General features: G+C 35.8%; 2 protein-coding genes and 1 non-coding gene across 4 annotated transcripts; all 3 read right to left on the reverse strand.

Annotated features, from left to right (window-relative positions):
- Positions 1–1,748: 1,748 nt before the first annotated feature.
- Positions 1,749–12,523, reverse strand: LOC106718603 (armadillo repeat-containing protein 2). The gene is made up of 19 exons (XM_045683227.1): positions 12,415–12,523; positions 10,709–10,853; positions 10,175–10,310; positions 9,980–10,085; positions 9,623–9,736; positions 9,129–9,276; positions 8,821–9,031; positions 8,600–8,702; positions 8,204–8,376; positions 7,696–7,895; positions 7,236–7,404; positions 6,925–7,039; positions 6,787–6,836; positions 4,860–4,991; positions 4,459–4,618; positions 3,928–4,083; positions 3,384–3,604; positions 2,558–2,656; positions 1,749–2,042 (listed from the first exon to the last, which is right to left on the reverse strand). The coding sequence occupies exons 1-19, from the start codon at positions 12,521–12,523 to the stop codon at positions 1,749–1,751; spliced, it is 2,841 nt and encodes a 946-aa protein (XP_045539183.1).
- Trnaw-cca lies at positions 3,033–3,104 on the reverse strand. The gene has a single exon. It is a non-coding gene; the product is annotated as a tRNA-Trp (tRNA).
- A 7,264-nt stretch (positions 12,524–19,787) lies between the features above and the next one.
- LOC106718605 lies at positions 19,788–24,626 on the reverse strand. Of its 2 annotated transcripts, none has more exons than XM_045683217.1 (6): positions 24,594–24,626; positions 23,038–23,158; positions 22,141–22,347; positions 21,624–21,860; positions 20,948–21,234; positions 19,788–20,518 (listed from the first exon to the last, which is right to left on the reverse strand). In XM_045683217.1, exons 1-6 carry the CDS (start codon positions 24,604–24,606, stop codon positions 20,115–20,117), a joined length of 1,269 nt encoding a protein of 422 aa, XP_045539173.1. In that variant the 5' UTR covers positions 24,607–24,626; the 3' UTR covers positions 19,788–20,114. The 2 variants fall into 2 exon arrangements, with proteins under 2 accessions (XP_045539173.1, XP_045539174.1); XM_045683218.1 differs by lacking the exon at positions 24,594–24,626 and adding an exon at positions 23,235–23,256.
- Between the last annotated feature and the right edge of the window lie 1,914 nt (positions 24,627–26,540).

Below are 26,540 nucleotides of genomic sequence, written 5' to 3' on the forward strand. Positions count from 1 at the left end.
CTGCAGCGACACCAGTATTAAAACATATTGTCATCCCACACATTCTCTTTGAAATAACAGAGTATAACAATATGTATCAATACAAGCTGCAGTCGAAATCTAAAGACTGTTATAGACGAGCACATTAATGAGATTGTACAACTTTTTAACCATTTCTATTACTTGAAATTTACTTACGAAATATTTAGCATAGTTGTGGTTAGCGAATAACCAAATAACAAAGCGATTTGGGCAAGACAAATAACGACAAACAATAGTATTACTTAGATTCCAAGATAGAGAATTTGTGAACCATAAAATTTATATTTCTATATGTATTTATTAACAAAATAAACCAAACTTACCTTAATTTTATCATAGACGTTTTGGTATGTAGAAAGATTTTATTTATTTACTTATCCAAGGTTCACTAGTGTAAAATGTTTACGATTATTTCAATCAAATGAATACATTAAATACACACTTTTAAATTTATTACTAACTTAATATGTTAAAAAGTCATGTATTAACAAGTAGTACGTTCATTGGTGACTGTTTTTTTTTATTAAACGAACAAAACACTTAATCCGGCGAAGGTCACAAGTTGTTACTTCAAGTTTAAGAGAGCATAATAATACGGCCTTTCGAAACTGTATGAAATGTTTTTATTTGAGTTAATATGAAGGTTTGACAATCGATTAATAATCTTACTTCTTACTATATCTTACTAATATTATAAATGCGAATGTTTAGGTGGATGTTTGTTTGAAGGTATCTTCGGAACGGCTCATTGGATCTTGATAAAATTTTGCCCAGATGTAGAACATAGTCTAGAAGAACACATAGGCTATTTTTTTTACTCCGCGCTCGAAATCGCGGTCGACAGCTAATATGTTACAATCAAAAATTATTCTTTTGGCGAAGTGAACATTTTAAGTACCTTGCACCTTCCTTGATTTATAATCTGTGATAATTTTCAAATAATTAGTTAAAAAACTAACTTCCTTGTTGCAAGCAAATTAGATACGTCTGAATATTTTTTGACAGTAAATTAATTGTTTAAATTTTTTTGTTATGCAAACGTGTAATTTTAAAGTACGATCCTACTACAATACTTACAAAACATTTAGAAGAATCGTTGTACCACGTTGCAGGTAACGTTATCTCTTCAACTTGTATAATTGTTTTCAGATATCTTGACGATTGTTGACGTAACTAGGCGCTTGGGCGTAGAGTGATATGGAGGGCACTGCACAGTGCGCCGATGACCTTGATCCGTCAAGGTACTTAAAAAGAGTTATACAGGCCTTCTTTTTAATTTCGAAACACGGAACATTCGGCATAGTGTCACCTACCTTCGTAAGTATTAGCCTACGACATTGGTTGCGTCACTTTCAATGTCGTACACATTTGCACAACCAGTCGCTAATAGCAATTACTAAACGGAAATAAACATAATTGGTGTCATAAATTTATCATTAACATGTTTGGTTTAATATTACTAATATTATAAATGCGAATGTTTTAATGAATGGATGTTTGTTAGATGGTTTGGACGAAATTTGGCACACATATTACATAGTCTGAAAGTACGTATAGGTTATTTACTAAAATTAACAAGAGAAAGTAAAGGAATCCGTTACCAATAACTAGAAAAAAAACAAACTTTAAATATTGTATTTAATTTGATACATTAAAATCGACAAAGCAGTAAATAAACATATAAATAAGATAATAATTATTACATAATTTATACTACTCAATACAATTCATTCAGTACCAACGGATGCATCCGTTCTGGGTGGTTTCATCTTTTCCAGTAGTGGTATCGCCACTCCAACTAACTCATCCCAGGCAGCCAACCGCCTGCATGGTTCGCAACTACATTCCTCTTCTACAGTTATATCCCCTTCTTCGAAACCCAGATCCTCCCCCGAGTATCCTGTTCTATCCCAATCTTCGTCCCCAGAACCATGATGATGATCCTCGGACATACCTTTGTCCGAGTTCCTTTGTTTAGCTTCTTCAATGTGCATACGTTGGCTATCCATTTCGAACTTCACCTTTGAAATAAACAATTACAATGAATTTCTGAGATAAGAGCGTCGGTGGCTTAGGGGTTAAGCACTTGACTTGCAATCTGCAGGTCAAATGTGTTTTCCGAGTTTCGATCTATATATGTATATTCATCCGACGTTCTTACGTTGAAGGAAAACATCGTGATGCACATATCTGAGAAGAAATCAGATATGTGTGAAGTCAACCCTCACTGGGGCAGCGTGGTTGATTATGACCTGGTCATCCTTAACCTTCGAGCCCCTCAGTCGGGACTTATAGTGAGCTGATGATGATGATGATGAATGGATTTCTGCAGAAAAATCTGCACAAAAGTATGATCATTTCATTCATTATATTTGAGAAAAAAAAAACAACAGCAAAACGATTTTAACAAGTCGTTCTAATATACACTACGGGTAGAAATCGAATCTGACAAGTTTTTTCCCGGTAGTTTATGGGTATTTAGCTAGTTAGTTTATAAACTGTCGAAATTCACAATATGATAGTAGGGCATACTAACAAGACGTTTGATTTCCGGATCGTTAGAGTCGCATTCGTGGGAGCGAGGCGCGGCGCACGCCGTGAACACAGAATCATCGTCTGGAAACGAAGATAAATTCTTACACCTATTTACTATACTAAAGTGTGAACTACATTTCAAGTTCAAGTTATCTGCAGGGTTAATTAATGGTATAGATTGAATATCAAATTATTTTGTTATAATACAAACTCGGAGATAGCAAAATTGATGCAAAAAGAAAAGTTATCTAATCGTTTGGGTATAAGATATTCAACTTGAAATATTCAAGTCAGATAATATGAAACCTGTTTGTTATCAATGCCATATCAAATAATGCATGTAGGATGACGATAATCAGTCCAATACTACTTTAATTTAGATTTTCGTGTTTAAAAATAAACATTAAACATGCAAAAAATATAAAAAAACCTAAATATATTTTCTAAAGGAAGCAGAAAATTTAAAAAATAAATTTTGACCCCGACGTGATTTGAACACGCAACCTTCTGATCTGGAGTCAGACGCGCTACCGTTGCGCCACGGAGTCGATTGATAAATGATATAAAATTTAAGACTTGTATCAAATAAGTATGTATATTCTATATGTATATGTATGTATTTTCTGTATGGTTTTGATTATAAATTTTGTCTTAATTTTATAGAACAAAGAAATAATTTATATTCACGGGGTATTAAGTGTACACCGCTACCTAATTAAAGATATTTTTAATAAGAAAGTGTATCCAAACTGCAGGAAGTTCATTAACATTATGATTGCTACTGATGCTAATTTACTACAATGTTGATACTTGCCGATAAACGCAGCGAGCGCGGCGGTGATGAGATGCGCGTGCGCAGGCGGTAAGGGGCGGTGCGCGTGCGCGTTCCAGAGCGCACGGGCCAGCAGCGCGGCAGCGGGTGCGTCGCGGGTGCTGGCCGCAGCACGCAGCGCCGCCGCAGCTGCACCCGCTGCTGCCCCGGGCTCCGCGCCTGAACCGCATACATTCACCAGCACGCCCGCCGCCGCGTACCGCACACTAGCGTCCTCTACACAAAAGACGAGACAACTTTAATTGCGGGCGTCTCTTAGATTAAGTTAGGTTCCTCATACTAAATCGATCGATCGACTCAGTGCGGCAGTCAAATTTAAGAACTCATTTAATAAATCAATAAACTTGACTGACTGTACTCCTGTAACATTCCAAAGAAGAAATCGTTTAAGTCTAGACTACTGGCGAAAGCAAATGAGACCGGAAAAATTCGTAAACTATAATATACCAAATCTATGAGGTAAAGATGATCAAAAAGAGTCACATTTGTTATTTTCGATAACGATTTTCGATTGATTAGCCGATATTTATCATATTAACCGTGTTCTTGGAACGGAGGCAGTGCATCCAGTGCGCCCTCTAGTACCAGCCACCGCGCGGCGCGACTCGAGCGCGACAGGTTGCCGAGCGCACGCACCGCCTCGCATGCCGACAGCTGGGACCCATCCCCCGCTTTGTGTAGCCAACGACAGGTTGCTACAAAGTGACAGGATTCTTTAGTAATGTCAGAATACCCCACATTTCGTTCAAGCTTTTTAAACCATACAATATTGACAAACTCGCGAAAATATTACTCTACAATAAGTCGGGGAAAAAGCTGCATGTTACCAGCTGTCAAATAGAGGAGGATTAAGAAAAGGATCTGGCTTCAGGCATAACACAAAACGAAAATAATTACATCTAATTTTCCGTCCAAAAATAACACCATCTATAAGAAATAACTCGACATTGTTCATCTTTCTAAGTTTACGACTTTCAAAAAACTTGCATAAATCAAATTGGCATCCCTTTCATTATCTTTAAAAATAAAACAGAGACAACAATGTGATTTAATACGTGTTACACAGTCACCTTTGCAAAGTTGTTCTACATTATCATCCAAAGGATCCAGAGTGTCAGTGGGCTCTAGATAGAAGGTGATATTGTTGAGAGTGGCGAGTGCAGCCGTGGCTAGCTCCTCTCTACGATCCATGTTCCAGTTATCTTCACTGATTTCTTCACTTTCACTAACCTATAAAGAATAATTAATTAGTAACAAAATATCTGTGGTTTTAATATGTCCTAGATTGTCATTCTGTGTCAAATTAGTAATATCAATTTATTTTCAAAAAGGGGTAAGAGATAATTTTTCTCCAATTTATTGAGTCGACCTCTGGAATATCGACATAAACGTCACACAAAGCTGCATACTAATAAAACGATTGACAAACATCGTTTACCTTTACCCGACGCTTACGCATAGTCACACATACCAATTTTTCAGGAGTTCTCTCTGCTACATCCAAACAGGCGAGCAAAGCTTTTATAGTTCGTTGGGCATGATGCATTGCAATACCGCGGCCGGCAAGATCTGACAAGCAGAGGTTGGCAACAACGCGTACCGTCTGCACAAAACACGTGTAGTTTACTATAAGGTTTTATAGCCTTGAATTGTAATTCTTGTCAATTACATCGATAAGTGACAGGGATGTCACTTATTTCAAATTTCTTTACTGTGTGATTATTATACGCGCGACGACGCGGGCTTCTGCAAACATCGCTGATGTTTGCAGAAGCCCGCGTCGACTGCTTTCATGCTACAATGCGCAAAAGATGCGCATCCCTGGTGCGCAGGGTGCGAGCCAGTCCCAACAGCATACTTAGCTTAATAGCAAGTAGGCTAGATTGTAAATATATTAGGTCCTTACATATGAAATTGGCGTTTTGTATGGGAGGAACAAAAAGTCGAATATTTTTTAATATAATATATTTAATTAATCAAAGTATGCACCATTATTTTCTATGCACTTTTGCCATCTCATAGGTAGTTCATTGATCCTTTTACTAAAAAAACCAGTCGGACGGGAATCAATAAAATCTTTGAAGGCGATTTGGACTGCCCCATCGGAGTTGAATTTTTTCCCTTGCAAGAAGTTCTCCAAATTTCGAAAAAAATGGTAATCTGTTGGAGCAAGGTCCGGGGAGTACGGAGGATGTCTTAGACTTTCCAATTGAAGGTCTTCTAATTTAGTAGCCCTCTGTTGCGCAGTGTGTGGTCTAGCGTTGTCGTGAAGCAGCAGTGGCGTGGAGCGATTGACCAGCCTAGGTTGTTTAGCCGCTAGCTTTTCCATCATGGTTTGCAATTGCTGACAATAGACATCAGCCGTAATAGTCTGGCCAGATTTGAGAAAACTGTAATGAACAATACCGGCACTAGTCCACCAAACGCTTACAAGTAACTTTTTTGGGGTTAATTTTCGCTTGGGGCAGGATTTGGCTGGCTGGCCAGGATCCAACCATTGCGCTGAGCGCTTCCGATTATCGTAAAGAACCCATTTTTCATCACAGGTAATGATTCGGTTTAAAATACCTTCATTATTGTGCCGGTTTAGTAATGTAACGCAACAGTCGACGCGCGTTTGCCGGTTTGCTTCAGTCAATTCGTGAGGTACCCACCTTTCAAGCTTTTTAATCTTCCCAATTTGCTTCATGTGAATTAAAACAGTTTTATCACTAACATCGCAGCCTGCAGCTAACTCGGACGTGGTTTGCGATGGATCCGCTTCCACAATGGCCTTCAACTCTTCATTATCAACTTGAGTCTCAGGCCGTCTACGGGGCTTGTTCTGCAGATCGAAATTTCCAGAACGAAAACGTTGGAACCAAAAACGAACTGTGTTTTCTTTTGCAACACGACCGCCATACACATCATTCACCCTTCGAGTCGTTTCCGCAGCACTAGTGCCACGGCGGAACTCTCAAATTACTCGTAAATAATGCGATATTTTAAGTTTTCCATTTTGTAAAATGAGTGACGCAAACAGAAAAAAACAGAAGAAAAAAAACAAATGAATGACGGTCATCGAACCACAAATACATGAGTCTATAGCTGTACAAATTTGAATTTGGAATTCCTTACCAAAGAGGAGAAATTCGTGATTAAAGTGGCCAGTACGAAAAACGCCAATTTCATATGTAAGGACCTAATATTAATCACAGCCTAAAGCTGCATGTGGCGCTTGGTGTATAGTTAGTTGTTATTATTGTTACTAACATAGTTCGTAAGTATCCTACTAACTAAATATTGAGCTTGTATATGTTGCTTGAAATAAAGATTATTATATTATATTATTATTATGAAACGAAGCATTTGTTAAAATTTTCTTAAGATCGTCTATTTAAGATATTCTATTACAATACCTTAATCAGAACATCTTCGTTCGAGCCATCTGATCCACCTAAATCTGAACCTGTAGGAAAAAAAAAATTTATTGTAATGCATTCCAAATAATTAATACCTACCAAATATTTATACGAAGTAAACTCCCAAACGCTTACCTACTAAATGGAGGTCGGTATCTTCTTCCAAATCTTTAGCGTCTCGATCCTTGCGATTTGTATACGATTCTAATATCGTCAGGATCACGTCAATGCCACCTTCTTCATTATAAATCTAAAAAACATAATTATAAAAAAAACTTAAGTTATATAAACTTAAGATATATTTCTTCGTTCAAAGTAAGACAAAATACCGTTTAGATAATTCTGAAAAAAAAAAAATTGTTTATTCGTTCATTCAAAATCTGCGATGTTTGTATTGATACTTATTTTCTTGTAATCGGTTAACAAGTCGGATGTTTATGGCTTACGTTTATCCTGGCCTGTTCATCCGCGGCGGCCATGTTGCCTAGAGTATACGTCAATCTGACAGTTAGTGCAGCGCGTGACGCACACGCTGCCAGTGTGCGTAACAGCGCTCGAGCGCTGCATGGCGACCTGCACAACCACTCGCAGCATGCTTCCTCAGCTGATAGTACACTGGAAACATAATACTTTAGCACGAATAGCCAGCAAATTTAACTAACTGCCCCCATACTTAGTTATTAGCTACATAGTACTATAATCATTGAGCTAAAAGCTAGCATGATATGACAATGTTTTAAAGAGAAGCATAACACATGACAATGACAGTTTTAAACGTTAATTAATAAGAGGATAACGACTTATAGATCATTTTGAAAGATATAAATCTGTTGAACCGACCACGTAGAGTCGAATTACAGAAAGCAGATAATGATAATGATAGGACCACAAAGCAATGATAATCACCTAAGACAACGTGCTACATTAGTGAGCACATCTCTATCAGTATGCAGCGGTAGAGCAGCCAACAGTTCACCAAGAGCGCCACTACTGACAAAATCAGTCGCCGTCTTGGCACCGCCATTCGCTAGGTTCCGCAGCGCTCCTGTCAGCTGATACAGTGCGTGTGTAGCTTGCTCCCGTACTTGACGTGGTCTCTCCGCTTTCTAAAACATCGACACAAAAGTTTAAGACCCTTCCACGATAGATAGAATCGTCGTTCATTGTGGGAATAGCAAAGGATTGGAACAAGTTGACGATGTTAGTGTTAAAAATGATATCAGTTTGCTAAATTGGGGCGTACCATGATAGTAATACCATCGTTTGACGACCTCCTATAATAAAGCATCAGGTGGGATGATGGCCAAACGTTTGGTTTTTTTATACCCATTCCCAAAGTTCTTCTAGTATTTTTAAAATAACTATTGCTTCTCTTACTCTTCAATTCAACTATCCTAATAGAATTAAAACAGACCGCATTATTGAATATCTTGAGATGTAACGCGGCGAGGTGTAGGGCTCCGGCGTCGTGTGCCAGCACACACAGCCGGGGCTCCAGCGCGAGGAAGCGGAGCGCCCCGGCACCGTACACGCAGCACTCGCTTTCCGCTAAAGGGTCCGCACGACCACATCCTTCCACTAGCAGTTCTATTTCACACAATAAAAATATATTAATTTGATTGATGAAACAAATTCTTTCTTAAAAACGATTAACAGAGGCAATAAAAGAACAGAGTCTTCTAATTTTTTTTTTTTAAATGAACTAAGAAAATAAAAGTTGGTAAGTGATGGGATGATAAAAATCTAGGGTAATTCGTGAATTAAATTGTGTAAAGCTTATGTACTGTTAAAAAATGTTTAAGCTTATAACCTAATAAATTGCTACTCCGGAAGAAATGGTCGTTTTTGTCATTCCTGGCGATTTTGAAGACCAATTTGCACGCCGCAGCTAAATGTTTACCGGTTACACGCATCTTAAATAATAACAAATTGTTAATGGCATACTATAATATTATACGATAGAATAGACTTCGACCTTTAATGATGTTTGTCAACTGCAGATTTAAAGTAAAAAATGTAGTCAAAATTTACCGTAAGCATTGCTCTAGCGATAGCCACCAATATACGTTCGTCTTCATTATCAATATGAACGTAGAGAGAGCGGATGACCAGCTCACGTAGATTATTAGAAGGCGTAGACTTCTCTAGAATGTTCTGAAGCGGTTCTAACAATTGCAAAGTCTTCTCAACGTCATGACTACTTTGTGCCGCTAATGCTTCGGCTAATTCTAGCGTGGTCATACTATAAACAAAAACACGTATTTATCGCCATTGCCATAAAAGAATTAACAAATATATTATTTGCGAAGACGATAATAAGAAGAGATATGGGAGTTTACCTTTCATAATTATCAAAAGAAGTATTCGGAAGCTGCAGTGCTAAATGTCTGACTGGGATATCTCCGATACCGGAGCCGGCGTCGCAAGACACTGATTTTGTTATTCCAAATGTACGTCGCTTGTTAGCTGCTGTGTCCGCAACATGTGCTATAACAAAAATAGACTGGTGATGAAAATAAACAAACACATAAGTACTTGGACAAACTGAGAACATTTGTGGTAAAACCTATTTGGTTAAAAGTCTTGTAATTATTATGCATTTTAAAATGAGGTTTTAACCCTGTGTTTGTTCCACAATGTCTTATTGTAAATGATACCCGTATTTTACTTAAAAATTATACATTATTACATTAGAAATTTATTACATGATTACCTTGTTATGTATTCTTCAAATTATGTTAGAGCTTATTCTCAAAGAATTAATACGAAAATAATTTGATAACAAAATGCGAAAAGTCAAAATACAATAGAATAAAGTGGAAAAATAACTTACATTTAGACCCTGGTAAATCTTTGGAGATGTCTTTCGTTGATTCCGCATCAATATTTGCACCCAATGGTCTAGTCACTAATATACTTTGAGATAGATTAGATATTGTAGATGGGGCTGAAATTAAAGTCCTCGAATAGTGAATTTCGTAATCATCTGTTTAATTAATAATCTAAACATCAAACATGACTGTAAAAGACTAATCCTAGAAAAAGATGGATAGATTGCTTGAAAGATAACATGGGAAGGGACGACGACTGAAATGGCGAAGGAGACATCGATGAAATATGAAATGTGACAAGAATCAAAATCTGGTCTTCCATATAGAGTGGGATAAGGACAGGGTGATATTTTTCTCACCTTCAACTGTTATCTGTCCTGTTGTATTTCTTCGATGTAACGGCTTACTTCTACCACTAAGATGGGGAAGTTTGGTAAATCCACTCCAGGTAATGCCATCTTTCATCTGCAATACGAATATACGAGTAAATTTCAATTTGAATTGTCACTAGATATTGAAAAAATTAAAATAAATTGCGTAAAGTTATGAGATACCGAATTATCTTTCTTCGTCGGATATTTACTATCCGTTTTATGTACTGGACTTGAATCTTCCTCAGCAAAGCTTGTGACGCGGGTACTCGTTATCGGAGCGCCTTCGTTGTCTTCTGATAGACTGAGGTATTTCAGACTGTTAGAAAAACCATTATAAATTGATAATTATTATTAGAACTATATTGTTATCAGCTTTCTAAGTACACTAGTATAATATACAGCTCAAGTCAGTACAAGTCGCCCTGCAACACTATCCTAATGCGATATTTTAATCCAATTTCCATTAGCCGTGCTACTCTGGCTAAATCTACTCCAGTGAGGTCGCCTTTTGTATGGAATCATGTTTTTGCTATTTCCACTGATGCAGCCGCGCGCTGGTCATCCATATAAAATTAGTGGAAAACACTAGTAGAAAACGATCGATTTGGAGAATGAATACCTGTTGTGCTGACCCCACATAGAGTAGGACAGAAAGTAGATTAATAAAGTTACAAATGTATACTATAATATCTATGTAATAATTATAATTCTTACTCAAAAGCACTGGGTGGTCTCGGGTCCCGTTTGCGGGCGCGGTCAGTGAACAGAGTCCGCTGTGGCTCGCGCGGCGTGAACGGCCGGCGCGTGCGCAGCGGTCGCAACCCGCCCACACTAGATCCACTCGATGCGCCGCTCATTTCTGGGAAATTACTATATAAAGTTATCTATACTCATATTTTTAAAGTACAAGGTTTCAAAAGAATAAGAGGCAACTTGATATTGCTAAAAAAGTGAACAAAGTGTTAAAAGGTTTCAGGTGCACAATACCTCTAATGGAAATAGCAGAGGTTGTACTGAGAAAAAATATTTTCCTTTCCTGTGGATGTCTACTACTTTACCCCCTAAATCACATTCCCCTTTCTTTTTTTTTAATTCCAGCACAGCATTATCTAATATATAAAATTCTCGTGTCACAGTTTTCGTTCCCGTACTCCTCCGAAACGGCTTGACCGATTCTCATGAAATTTTGTGAGCATGTTCAGTAGGTCTGAGAATCGGCCAACATCTATTTTTCATTTTTTTTTTAACCTCGCGCGGACGGGGTCGCGGGCGACAGCTAGTAGTTACATAAATTGCTGAATACAATCAGGTAAGCTGTTTCTTCAACGAAAAAGAAATACGTTATATAATTTATTTCCCTTGGCAACCGTATAACAACAATCTTTAACAACGACTTGACCTTAAGTTCAATAACCTTGGAGCAAAATATGAATCTTTGACAAATTGGTGTCGCGTGTTAATAGTTAAATCACGCTACATCGGCTACCTTTATTACCCGCCTATGACAACTTGACAATGATGTATGAAGTTTATGATTGAAACGAAGAAATAATAAAAATAATAATAGTTTTCCTATTTTCTTATTGAACCATTGAAATGTTATTTTCTAAAATACAAAACAGAGTAATAATCTTGAAGTTATGTTCTAATCAACACCTTTGATAGTTAAAATGCAATTATCATCTGTAGAAAAATTGCGTGAACTTTTTCCACAGGAGATTAATAATCTGGCAATCTCGCACATTTTACAAAGTAGTTGTAGAATATTATGTTCTGGAGACGTATGATACAAGATACGATACGACGTTTTATGGTCATATTGACCTTAAATTGTGACAGTGTACAAAAACGAAAAATTTCACAACTGAGTTTTTGCAATATAAAATATTTAACGTATTAAATAATATGTGATGTTATAGTGATAAATGACTCACGTCAAAAAAATTGGATCTATGCCGTGACTGGAAGTAATCCATTTGTGCGACATTCGCAAGGTGAAATGTGATGTCATGCGAAGTTAATACAGTTTTAGTGTTTAGTAAAAACATTCCTGGTAAACACAACACGAAAAATATGTTGTAAAATTCAAATGTTTCTGACTCAAACTCTGAAAATTCGTTAAAGAATTACGAATAATATTATTTTACAATAAGTAAAGTGTTTTATTAAAATTTATTTCGTTTAAACAAATAAAATATTTTTTGTGTTCAAATCTTACGTTATATATAGGTATTTCAAGGAAAATTTCAAGATTACGACCTATAAGTCAGGTTTAGAGAAACAGAGAGATATCTAAACATAAACACATACCAAAATCTCAAAAGTTGTAAAACTTTTCGCATTTAAAAACAATCACTGCACCATCTTTTGTAACATATTATAACGTATGTATGTTTCAAGATTATATGTTAAGTACTTACCGTCAAATATAGCAGCTCTTGCCTCACTGATGATCTCGGCAGAGGTCTTGCGCCGCGGGGGCGCGTAGAAAGGGGCGCCGGCACCGCGTCGCGGTATCCTATCGCCCATTGCTATACCTGATAACATATGTATACAGAAAAATATATAAGCAGTTACTTTAAAAGTCATAGGTACATAAAAACCGATTAATCGTGGGTTTCTAAGACCAAAATCCCAGTTTAAAAGATAGTTATCTCTGTTTTGTAAAAAATAATGACAGGGATGATATGATATGTTTTATACAGAGGTTTTGGTCTCAGCAACGAACGGTTTTTACCCTATGAGCGTTTGACTCCGCGGAAAATAATAAATGACACCTCCCCTTATGAAATACGTAAAGAATAAGTAATTTAAAATGAGGGAGGAATTTGGATCCTTTTACAGTCTGGCATCAATTTACTTAAAAAATATATTTTGTTTTTATCTAGTCTTCACAGTACTATCCTACTGCAGATTTCTGCTTAACATAATCTATTATAAACTAGCTTTTACCCGCGACTCCGTCCGCGCGGAATAAAAAATTGAAAACGGGGTAAAAATTATCCTATGTCCGTTTCCTGGTTCTTAGCTACCTGCCCACCAATTTTCAGTCAAATCGATTCAGCCGTTCTTGAGTTGTAAATAGTGTAACTAACACGACTTTCTTTTATAAATATAGATATAAGATTAATTTTTCAATAGAATAATATATTTAAAATATGAACAGGTAAGAATATTGAAGTAAACGTTACTATGAACTACACTGAACTCAATCTCATCATCATCATCATCAACCTGCCCTTATCCCTATGGAGGGTCGGCACAGTATGTACTACTCCTCCATACATCTCTATCAGCCGTCATATCTGAATTTACCCCCTTCTTACCCATATCCTCTTTCACACAATCAAGAAAGTATTTCTTTGGTCTTCCTCTACCTTTATAGCCATCCACATTCAATCTCATTACTTTTTTATTTATATGATTATCATCCCTCCGCATAACATGTCCAAACCACGCTAACCTTCTGCTCCTCAATTTCTCGATAACTGGCGCTACTTTCAAACTTCCTCTGATATGCACATTCTTAACTTTATCTTTTCTTGTCACACCACACATCCATCTTAGCATACGCATCTCAGCTACATGCAATCTTCTTTCATCCGAAACCTTGGTGGCCCAACATTCAGATCCGTACAATAAGACAGGTCTTACGATTGACTTGTAGATCTGTCCCTTAAGCTTGGGTGGCATTCTTGGATCACAAGTCACACCGGTGACCTGTCGCCATTTCATCCAACCTGCATTTATTCGGCTTTTCACATCCCGGTCAACACCACCATCGTATTGGACGAGTGAACCGAGGTACTTAAAATCGGAGCAGGTTGGTAGGTCAACACCATTTAAAGCGATTGGAGAAAAGCTGGTCGGACCACCAAAATCGCAGAATAAATGTTCAGTTTTGGTTCTGCTGATTTTAAGACCAGCTCTCTCCAATTTATCTCGCCATTTTTCCAACCTGCTCTGCACCTCGCATTCATCCTCCCCGACAAGCACGATGTCATCAGCATAAAGCATACACCAGGGTGCTTCCTCCTGTATGTCTGACGTTAGCGCATCCATTACCAGGAGGAAGAGATACGGACTTAAAGCCGAACCCTGGTGTAGACCTACCGAGACACCAAACCTGTCACTATCGCCAACAGCGGACTGGATGTGTGTATTGGCTCGACAATACATAGCACGAATAAGCTGCAGGTATTTCCCAGGCACTCCTTTCACTTTCAAAGCCCACCACAAAACCTTCCTCGGAACCCTATCGTATGCTTTTTCGAGGTCTACAAACACCATGTGCAGGTTTTTATGCACACGCCTATATTTCTCGCAAAGTTGGCGAATAGTAAAAATGGCATCGGTAGTCCCCCGTCCTGGTGTAAACCCAAATTGGTTCCGAGTTACCTCACTCTCCTCTCTTATTCTTCCGTCCACCACTCTCTCCCAAGCTTTCATACTGTGTGACATGAGCTTTATTCCTCTATAGTTGTTACAGATTTGTACATCACCCTTGTTTTTAAAAATTGGCACCAGCGAACTCCTACACCACTCATCTGGAATCACCTCTTCCTGTAACAACTTGTTGAAGAATAGAGTCAGCCACACCAATCCGTCCGCCTTTAGGAGCTTTCATACTTCCACTGGTATTCCATCCGGCCCAACTGCTTTTCCGTTCTTCATACCTTGCACAGCTTTCTTTACTTCATCCACGCTAATCTCTTTCACCATACCAATATTAACCGGCACTTTTTCCAACACTCCACTCCAAATATTCTCTTCGTTCATCAATTTTTCAAAATAATCCTTCCAACGCTGTTTAATATCATTATCATCCGTCAATACATTTCCTTCATCGTCTTTAATACACTTGATGTGGTTTACATCTCTTGCATTCCTTTCTCTCTCTCTTGCTATACGGAACAGGCGTTTTTGTCCCGGCGGGCTGTTCAGGGATTCATATAATTTATCTTGTGCCTGTGCCTTAGCAGTTGCGATGGCTTTCTTAGTAAATCGCTTACACTCCTTATATAACTGCCTTTTATTCTCTTTCAAATCCTTATCATTATCATCCACACCCTGCCACTCTTTAAATGCTCTCTTCTTTTCACTCAAAGCCTCACGCACATTTGCACTCCACCACCAAGTTTCTCTATCAATTTTCCCTTTACCTTTTGTCTCTCCCAGTATACTTTTTGCCACATTCCTAACACAACTGGCCATTTCATTCCAACTATCATTTACCGTCATCCCACTCATATCATTCATTTCTATCATTTTATCCACTACTTGCTTAAAAAATTCTTTTGCACATTCATGCCTTTCTAGCATACTCCATTTTATTTTACTGGGGGTTTTAGGTTTGTGCTTGGTTGATTTTATTTTAATTTTGAATTCCGCTATTAAAATTCGGTGCTGACTTGTTAAATTTTCTCCCGGTATAATTTTGCAGTTTTTGACACTGTTCAATTTGTCCCTTCTGGTAAGGATATAATCTAATTGGGTTGCTTTACCGCCACTTTTATAAGTTATCAAATGTTGATCTTTCTTTTGAAAAAATGTATTTGTAATTGCCAAATCATATGCAATAGCTGCATCTAGTAAATACTCTCCCTCATTGTTTCTTATCCCAAACCCCCAGCCTCCGTGCACTCTCTCATACCCTGTATTCGTTCTCCCAACATGTCCATTAAAATCACCTCCTACATACAATTCTTCATCTCCTGGAATATTCATTAAAATGGAATCAAAATCTTCCCAGAATTTTTCCTTAATACATTCATCGCATCCAGACTGAGGCGCGTAAGCACTCATTACATTCATAATCAGATCCCCTATCATTATTTTTATTACAATCAATCTATCATTCAGTCTCTTAACATGCGTCACACAATTTTTCAGTTCGCTATCCAACACAATGCCCACTCCATTCCTCTTACCGTCACTTCCACAATAGTAAAATTTATATCCATCACCAATTTCTCGAGCTTTCGATCCCTTCCACTTCGTTTCTTGTAAACAAGCTACATGTATTCTTCTTCTGTTACAGACTTCTGCTAACTCTCTTCCTCTACCTGTCATTGTACCAACATTCCAACTCGCAATTCGTAGTCTTTCAATCCTGTAGCACATACTGTAATAATGTTTTGGCTTTAAATGTTTTCACTGGCCGGCCGCCTGCCTGACGCCAAACCCTCCTAGGGACTACTTATATACAATTTATTAACAACTATTTTATTAAAATACTTATTAAAATAAATATTACAATAAATTACAAAACATAAATCATAAAAGAAAAAAAAAAAAAAAAAAAAACACACAAAGGCACAAACTTAAAGTTAAAGTCAAAATAGATTAAAAATTATTGCTAGAAATAAAAACAACCAAATAACAAAAACAAACAGTCCAAAGGAGATTGAGCCCCTTCACATGAACAACTTTTATACCAAATGCTTCAGTGGTACTGGTATTCTTTACCACCTCTATATTTTGATAATCTGTCTTGCATTGGTCTTTCAAAATTATATCCATTATCCATGATTCATTGGTATTCACTGAGAGATATCAAACTTCTGACGCCACACTTATCCTGTTGGCCGCTGAATATAAGTCCCTTCAATTTCAAATGACCAATCGTTGGCTGGGTTGTAGGCAGTATTGTTTGTAGCACCAAAAAGGCAATAAAAAGAGATATTAATCTGTATTATTTGTGGCCGTTTCCGGTAATTTACATTTTAAAATACATTTTAAAACTGATTTTTGTAATTTTAAAGAATTATAAAATTTTGGTTTTATTTGACATGACATTTAACGTCAACATTTTATTAGTATTACACTGAACTCAATCTGTAGGGATCAAAAACACAACTGATTATACAAAAGAAATATACGATATGTTATGTTGAATTAATAATTAAATTGATGTTCCTAACTAGGACAATATCATCTTATATATATAAAAGAAAGTTGTGTTAGTTACACCATTTATAACTCAAGAACGGCTGAATCGATTTGACTGAAAATTGGTGAGCAGGTAGCTTAGGACCAGGAAAAGGACATAGGATTTTTACCCCGTTTTCTATTTTTTATTCCGCGCGGACGGAGTCGCGGGTAAAAGCTAGTTAATAATAAATCTATTAATTTCACTAGACATCATGCTACGGTGCCATAGTTGTTTCAAGGCCCAATTTCAAACAATCATTAGATAGCAGCCTTCGATAAGTGACTCTTCAGATATAATAATGACTTTTATAACATACTGACCCATAAAAATTAAAGAGTTTTTATTGATTTTTCATAGTATGTCATCAAGTTTACATTAGTAACTAAAATAGATTACATTTTTATTCACCAAAATTTAAGACAGGAGCGCCTACAATTTTTTTAAAGCAAAAACTTTTTATGCTTCTTAATTTTACTAATAAATTTAAGACAACAACTCCTATATTTTATTAACAGCAAAATTATTTAGTATGATTATTGCGTACAAAAAATGTTTTTTTATACGTAACATAATCCGATCTAACTCTGTTAATTTGTATGGAAAATACAAAATAAGAAATTTTTGAAATGCTGTTTATTAGTGAAAACCATTTTACCCCGATCATTGAACTTTTGAGTTAGAAAATTGTTGCGGAATATTTGAAAAAAAAAAAGAATGCAGTTTCGAAGATTTTAAGTTTGCATCTCTGTTAAATTGATAGTTGTTTGAAAAAAACCTGTTACTTTTGGCTTGTAACTAACTTTATAAATAATGTTTGTATGAATTTATTTTTAAAATAAAATAAACTTACCATGAAATACTAATCAATCGAATGGTCGAAAAATTGTTCATATCAATTAACCAAGAATAAAAATTATACTACAATATATTGTACCGCCTACGACAGGGCGGGCGCCGTGCTACGATTCCGAAACACAACTGCATAACAAAAAATAATATCGTAGCACTCCGTAGCAGCGTAGACGTAGACGACCAAATATGATAAAAGTAGCAAAATGTGAATGTATATTCAAAACTCTATTATTAAGTTTATAATTAGTTTAAATATAGGTTTAGTTAAAAGTTGAGTATATTTAAAATATAATTAAACCTAGTTGAGAGTAAGTTTATCGACTGCAGAACAAACGCTAAAGCGGGAATCGAAGTTCGAATTTCGCACAACGAAGTGAATTTTGATATTAATATTTTTCGTGTATGGCTTACATATACGGTACATAGTTTAGAGACGTGACTAATTGCTAGAGGCTTTCCTTTGATTGTTATTCACTTTCATATCTAATTAATATATGCTAAGCAATCATAACCTAATACATATCTAAACAGATATGAGACAAGCGCTAAATAATGTATTACCACCCACGCTTTCCATTTTAATATGTTGAGCAACACTTCAAGTGGTTCATACAAGTGTTTGGTAAACGTTGTAATATTCAATACTTCATCCAATTTATTACAATATAATATGTACATTTATATATACTAACTAGCTGTCGCCCGCGACTCCGTCCGCGCGCAGTTAAAAAAAAATAAATGAAAAATAGATGTTGGCCGATTCTCAGACCTACTCAATATGCTCACAAAATTTCATGAGAATCGGTCAAGCCGTTTCGGAGGAGTGCGGGAACGAAAACTGTGACACGAGAATTTTATATCTATATATATAAAAGAAAGTTGTGTTAGTTACACTATTTATAACTCAAGAACGGCTGAATCGATTTGACTGAAAATTGGTGGGAAGGTAGCTTATAACCAGGAATAGGACATAGGATAATTTTTACCCCGTTTTCTATTTTTTTTTTATTCCGCGCGGACGGAGTCGCGGGTAAAAGCTAGTATTAGATAAGTTTTATAAGGTTATTTATTCTAAATACGTATTTAGTGTTCATAGATGAAATTGCAGTCCGAAAACTAATGCAAGTGTCATGAAAAACTTTCGCATTTAGATGATAGCTGTTGCCCGCGACTTCGTCCGTGCGGCATATAAACAATCTACTAAACGATAGTACATCACCCAGCTATAGTGTAGCTACGTGAAAGAATTTTTCAATTCGGTTCATTACTTTCGGAGCCTATTCAATACAAACAAACAATAAATAATCCTGTTTATAATATGAGTAGAGATATAGATTAGGGTGTTTCCCGTTATGCAGATTGGCCGATTGTTTTTATAACCACTGATCGGATCAACGGAAAACACCCGATGATAAAATTAAAGAACGAAGTGTAAAATTATAATTTGCAATCTTCGACAACTTAGTTTACGACAAAAGGCATGGATCGATACTGTGTTTTTGTTGTGGCAACCGATACTAAGATCGGTTGCTTGGGAACCGAGATTAGGCAAACTATTGAGTCATTATTTCCTTTCGAAGAAAACACATCGACAGTCCCAACAATATTAATTATAAAATGTAGGCAGAGAAACATTATCTTTGAATAATTACATACAATAACATGTATGTCAGTGGAATTGAAGGAAAACTAAGGGAAGGTAGAATGAAAACGGGGCTTAAGACATCTTACTTATAAATGAAACTGCAAGACTTATTAACAATTAGCGTTACCTTATTTTAATCTAATTCAATGTTAATTATACTTGTAAAAAAAATTAAATACTAACATGTTTACGATATGCATTTTTTCCATTTTGACAAGACGTGACATTTGTGACAAATAAGATGGCATATAGTTAGTCAACAAAGGATATCTGAACCGGTAAAAGAGGCGTTGCCATCGCGCCAAAATATATATAAAACCTACTTAGACATAAAAAAATTACATGAAAGAAAAAAAAATACATGAAGTTATTATAGTACAAAGAGGATCTTGTGACATTTTTGACGTTGACATTTAGACGCTAGTGTGCTGTCATTATGTTGTTTGACTTATGCCCACCGGTTCAGATAGCCTTGCCGGTTTATAGATATTATTAATGAAGCCAACCTGTTTTAGTAATTGATTTGTGTCTATTATTTTGGAATACCTTAGGATGAGACAAGAAATTACGAATATTAAAACATTTATTTATTACTTAAATTAAAACTAATAAAAATTATCTCACAAAAGATTGTCAATTGATTGTTAGAATATTCTTATTTCTTCTTATCTTCTTATATCTTAAACCATCTAACTTGACCAAAAACTAAAGAATGAATTATACCACGGCGTTGGTTTCTTTTTGTAGTACTCAGAGTTAGGCTTCGGAGGAGTTGTATCCATTTCTGGGTCTTTAAAAATATCGACATACGATTTCTTGACGCCGTACAAAAAGAAGGCACCATACGGGAAATACTCCGCCATAAACATAGAGTATCTGAACAACCAGTTCAATAATACTCGTCCAATGGTTGTGGTGTAGACAGACATTATAATATTTAGTGTTCCTAATTTGGATTTCGAACTGGAAGAAAGTTTCTTGTATTCGGGCGCTGTTTCTAAACTGTCGTAGTCTTTAAGGTAGAGTAGAGTAGGTGTGGTATCCGGCAGGCCTTCTATGCTTGTTTTTTCTATCAATGATGACACATCTACACCTGAAATAAGACTTCATTAATTAAAACACAAAAAATCGACTTTCGAATTGATATTGCGTACATGTACTATCGGGTAATCTGGTACAAATGTGCCTTTACGAAAAAAAAAGAAGTCGTTTGTGAAACTCGCTGCTACCTAACAGGTTATTTTATAACAATTGACAGAGTTTGTCTCGTTGCAAGGAACAAGACAATTCTGAAAGTGCAACGCCGCAAACGACACTGAATGTACAGTCGGTCGGTTTTTTAGGACCTTATTTTAAATTAGTTCGGTCGTTTAGGCTACGCAATGTAATTTATGTTCATACAAAATATTATATAACTATATATACGCGTGAAAATAATGAATCTCCTGAGTCAGTTATCTTCAAAATAAAAAAACAAACATTAACAATATTAACTACATACGGTACGTAATAACTTATTTACCTGTATCTTTATGTTTTCCACCTAGTTGTTCTTTCAATCTCCGCTGCAGGTTAATCCTATCGCTTTCTGTAATAATGTACCCGGGGACATTGAACATGTTCTTGGTGATGTACATGACATTGTCAGACTCCGTCGCGCCCATCAACGGCCGCAATCCGTCCATCATCACGCGAGCCATGTGTTCGAAGTATTCTGGAACGTTCACTAAGCACGGAGTGTGCACTCGATCCAAAATTAATTGGAACACCTCACGTGTTTCGTCTATGTTTCTCCGACAGACGTTATATCTGAAATAAGAAAAATACGATAAGAATTCGTGAATGTTAACTATTAAAATTTATTCTGGTTTTGGAAAATTTATTAAAGAAAGAATTGGTGGCGCAGTTGTAAAGCGCTTGACCGGACCGGACCGAAATCTATACGTTATGTACCAATGTGTTTTTCGATTTATATTCGACATTTACCCATCGTTCTTACGGTAAAGGAAAACATCATCATCTTAATTTGGATCCGTGTCCCTCGGTAAGGATATGACCAAGCTGACGACGAGTAATTTTTCAAGTTTTACTTAAGAAGAAGAAAAATCTAAGTAACAACGCCATCTACCGATTTTTCAATGGCAACTTAAACTTTCGTTGCGTTAAATATCACAGAGTATCGTTTATATAGTTTTTACCTATCTTCTAAGCCAAGCATGTAACCAATAACTGCCCAAAAGTGGTTATACGCCTCCCAGTCATCTTCCTCCACCTGTCTCACACCGAAGCGATCTGGCTTCAAGATTCCAAGTCCGATAAGACCGAAGAGAGTGAGAGCGACATCTCGTTGTGAGACTGTTCCTTTCTTCTTCAAACGCGCTGCGCGGCCATTAATAATATGTGCTCTGCGAACGGAGGTAAGTGATTTCCACGATCTGAAAATAAAATGTTATCAAAATATTTTTAGTTATTACTTAATAAGTTGAATACAGAAAATACTTAACTTAATTATCTCTATTTAATTCCACACAAATATATTTAGAAACAATATATACAGTACAATAATGTATTATACATTGTACATTTTTGTAATTTGTATACAATCATTATTTAAGAGTTATTTATTAGAATTGAGAGATAAATATTTATAAATATCAATTGTAAATAACAGGTTGTCTGAAAAATAATTCTTGTTATTTATTTTTAAATACTTACACACTCCCCGGTTTCAGTTCACATTTCAACCAGGACTGGAAATGTAAGAAGGTGGCGACATATCTTTTATAAGCAGTGTATGTGGTAGACGACCTCCTGGAGCCTGCCAGTACTTGCAGAATGGAGGGGATAGCAAACAGCGCAACTAGACCTAGGAAATTCGAGTACGAGAAGCCGAAGCAAAATTTCCAATAGAAACGTTGACCCCTAGAATGAAAAAGCTAAGTAAATATTTATCCTCGTTAGTTCATACACGTCCCCACCGTAAGAATATATACTATATACTAACTAGCTGTCGCCCGCGACTCCGTCCGCGCAGTTAAAAAAAAAAACAAAAGGGGGGAGTTATGAAAAATAGATGTTGTCCGATTCTCAGACCTACTGAATATGCTCACACAATTTCATGAGAATCGGTCAAGCCGTTTCGGCCGTACGGTGACGAAAACTGTGACACGAGAATTTTATATATTAGATATTAATATTGTAAAGAGGAAAGATTTGATAATTTTTTTGCATTGAATACGACTTCGTCTACGCGAAATAAAAAAAATCTGTAGTTTTTCAACAATGAAATAATATTTCAAAGTCGTGGATAATTGCTAATCAGGTTAATCTGCATATTATATGAAATCCGAACATAGAAAAACACTGTTACATCACGAGATTGGAACCTAGGACATGTTGATAAAGTCCAGATCTTAACCCAGTGAGTACATCTAAACCCTGTAGGTTTTTGTACTGCTGACATATCGAAATTGTATATGTTTTTCTAAATTGTTTCGTAAAATAAATTAAAAAAAGAAAAACCCCACACATCCCACCACAGGCTCGCTGAGCCGGCCCAACCATTGTTACAACGAATATATATTTCATTTGAATAAATAACTTTCAACTTACTTTTTAAAGAGTTTTTCATCGAACCATTCGGGTAGTTTCATTTCCAATTTCTCATGGCTCACCGTGTCCGATGGTTTCTCATACGACTCTTTGCTTAAAAGACCCTCCATGAATTCATCAACTGAAAATGAAGACAATAATTTTTTATACACATGTATACACATAAAGAAAAGATTGAATTATAATCGACTTTTAACCTTTCATCAGCTTTTATATTAAGGATATACCAACAAAACAATATTATTATTTGAAGTAATGTAAACATGAAAGTTCTCCATCAGTGTTTAACGGTGTTCAAGGACATTTATGACATAATATGGGCCTTATAATTCGACTAAGACCCTTGCAACCATGTGCTACGGTGTTTAGCTACAAGCATTTCTCGGCAAGATTTAGTAGGCGATCTTTCCTCCAACCTTAGTAGGTTGGAGGAAAGATCGCGCACTACCCATCCTCTCATCTTAATAACGCCATGCAGACCTTAAAGTATATCGTCACACTAAGGTCTCGTGCGAAATTTCGAGCCGCCATAAAGGTTTGACATCAAAATAACTGTAAATTAGCGTGACACTTGTACACGTACAATAACGATTTCTATATATATTTTTTTCAAAGATAGTAAGTAGATAGTAAGTATCATTATTATCTATATTGCACTGGATAGATTATAATCAGTGGTATTTTTGTGCCTATTTGATTTTCGCCATTTTTGGCCTGATGGTATCGGTGTTGGAAATTCTAACAAATGATAGAGATAAAATTAATGTATAGTAATTTTAACTGGCGCTTTGAAGTCGGAACGATGCGAAATCTGTTATGCGATAAGCAGATCCACCACTTATAATTATCCAAACTAGTTTTGCGCGAACAGTGCAAAGTCCAGAGTCCAAATTACGAGGCTAGTATCATATTAATCATAGTCATCTTAAACGCATTAAGAATCCGCTGATGTCATTTTGCCTCTTGTGTTTTTTGTAATATTGAAAGATTACATACATCAATTAAATACAACATTGTCAGTTGAAACACTTGTGTTTTTCTACTACTTAAACAGTTATTGGTTTTTCAATAGATGATAAGTCTGAAAGCGTAGGATGGAGCAGTGGGCCTTGCAATAATATTAATGACAAGCGTCATCGTATCGTTAACGAAAATATTTTCACGACAATTCACAAATATTCGTGCTAGGAGCACTGGACAGATTTTGCTGATTGGTAAGCTCTTACTTCCAAGATCTTAACTTGTAGAATAAAAAGTTTATCAGGTTTTACATAACGTTTTGCTTTTACTATGAGATTTATATTAGTTATATATTGTTTATAAGAGCGCGGTTAAACGAAACAGTGTAATAAATAAATTGTTCAATTCAAACAGTTAATTTCGTCAAAATGTTGGTGGTCATCATTTATAAAGATTTTAACATTATTTATTGTTTTGACTTAACCGTTGTAAACAACGCAAGGTGAAGCTCAGCTAATATACCTTAAAATACTTTAAATGACTAAAATATGATATGTTTTATATATAAATTTAGATTATTTAATATGTATACATACCTGTCAAATCCATGATGATTGATGAAATGAATAATCGCTTAATATAAAAAATCTGACTGTTATTTCCCACTTTAAACACAAGTACAAAGTACTTTATGCTAGGTCATTTCGATTCACACTGCTCGTTGTGAATAAAGTTACATTTATTTTATAACTCCGTGCAGATTATAAATATGACAAATAACTTATCTCGGTACCAAATCAAAGGTCAAAGTCTAATAACTAATTCGATAAGATAATGATAAGTTCCGTTGATGGCTTTTTTGTATATGTTTTGAACGAAATAGGTGTGTAACAAAAAAAAAACACACGTACTACATTACTAGCTGTCGCCTGTGACTCCGTCCGATCGGAATAAAAAAAAAATTGTAGCCTATGTGTTCTTCCAGTCTATGTTCTATATCAATGCAAAATTTGATCCGTTGAGACGTTCTGGAGATTCCTTCATACAAACATCCATTTATCCATCTATATATCCATACATCCTTACATCTTTTCTCATTTATAATTATTATTCATTTATTACCTTATTATCTACATCAGTGTTTCTCAAAATCGGCGATAACGCCCTCTTTGGGGGCGTTTGAAACCTAGAGGGGGCGTTAAGGGGCCCAGAAAAAATGGGGGGCGTTGATGTGGGTTAGGGAGGCAATGTTTAATTTGTAATTTCATTCCTTTTAAATAAGTAAGCGCTGAAAAATAATTGATTTTCAAAGGGGGCGGTAAAAGAAATAAGTTTGATAATCACTGATCTACATAATACATTTTATAAAAATAAAATAAAAAATATCTAATATATAAAATTCTTGTGTCACAGTTTTCGTTCCCGTACTCCTCCGAAACGGCTTGACCGATTCTCATGAAATTTTGTGAGCATATTCAGTAGGTCTGAGAATCGGCCAACATCTATTTTTCAATTTTTTTTAACTGCGCGCGGACGGAGTCGCGGGCGACAGCTAGTATTATAATATAAAAATAATATTAGTAAGAAGTAAGATTTGAGATGTAGTTAGGATCTAGTAGTTAGGACGGTTAAGAGACCGATGCCTTTTCGGAGTTCCCATTATGATTACTTTGAAAATCTAAAAGAAAGGCGATATTAGAGACTAAGGATTATATCGGATATAACTATTCTGGATGCGGTTTGCACAGGACTGATCATCGTGGCGATCTATCGGGGAGACCTATGCCCAGCAGTGGGCTTTACGTGGCTGAGAAGAAGAAGAAGATTTGTATATATGTATAGTTATAGAAAAGTATCGTCGGAATTTAAAAATCATGCCAAAAATCTGTATCCAACTTTCTTCTCTGCGGGCATGAGCACTTAAAAAAACACTACCCATATTGTTATTTATGAGACCGTTAATGTTTATCTAGTTATCTATATCTGTTTATATTTATCACGTATGATTCACCCACGTATGATCAACCCACTGATAAATCAATAGCAGACTTCTAGACATAGATTAGATACGAAAATAAGGAAAGATGGCGGTCGGTATTTTTCTACTTCTTATCATAAAAGTTACTTAAACAAATTTGGTTTGATCGGTTATTGGGTTCGGCAAGTGTAACCTTATGGTTATGAAAAAAGTGCCATCTATTGTTGAATTGAATTAAATAACGAGACAGTTTGAAAATATGTAAACTTACAATGTCAACTTGACTGCGTCATATTATGACCATACATACATACTATACATAATACGACTAATTTTTTACTAATGTACTGTTAATTCTGAACAAAATTATTAGAAATTAAATTAAATTTACTTTGTGTTTTGTTCAAAAATTTAATAGCTTTATCTTTATTTATCTGTAATTTTAAAATAGTAGGCAATTACCAAATGTATTCAAGTTGTAAGTTGTAAATAATTTGCTTACAATTTTTTTTTGTAACATTGGCAAATTTTGGTAGTAGGTAGAAAGATTTTGCTCACTAGTAAC

This window comes from Papilio machaon, chromosome 21, assembly GCF_912999745.1.
Source record: "Papilio machaon chromosome 21, ilPapMach1.1, whole genome shotgun sequence".
In the NCBI taxonomy this organism is placed as follows: Eukaryota; Metazoa; Arthropoda; class Insecta; order Lepidoptera; family Papilionidae; genus Papilio; species Papilio machaon.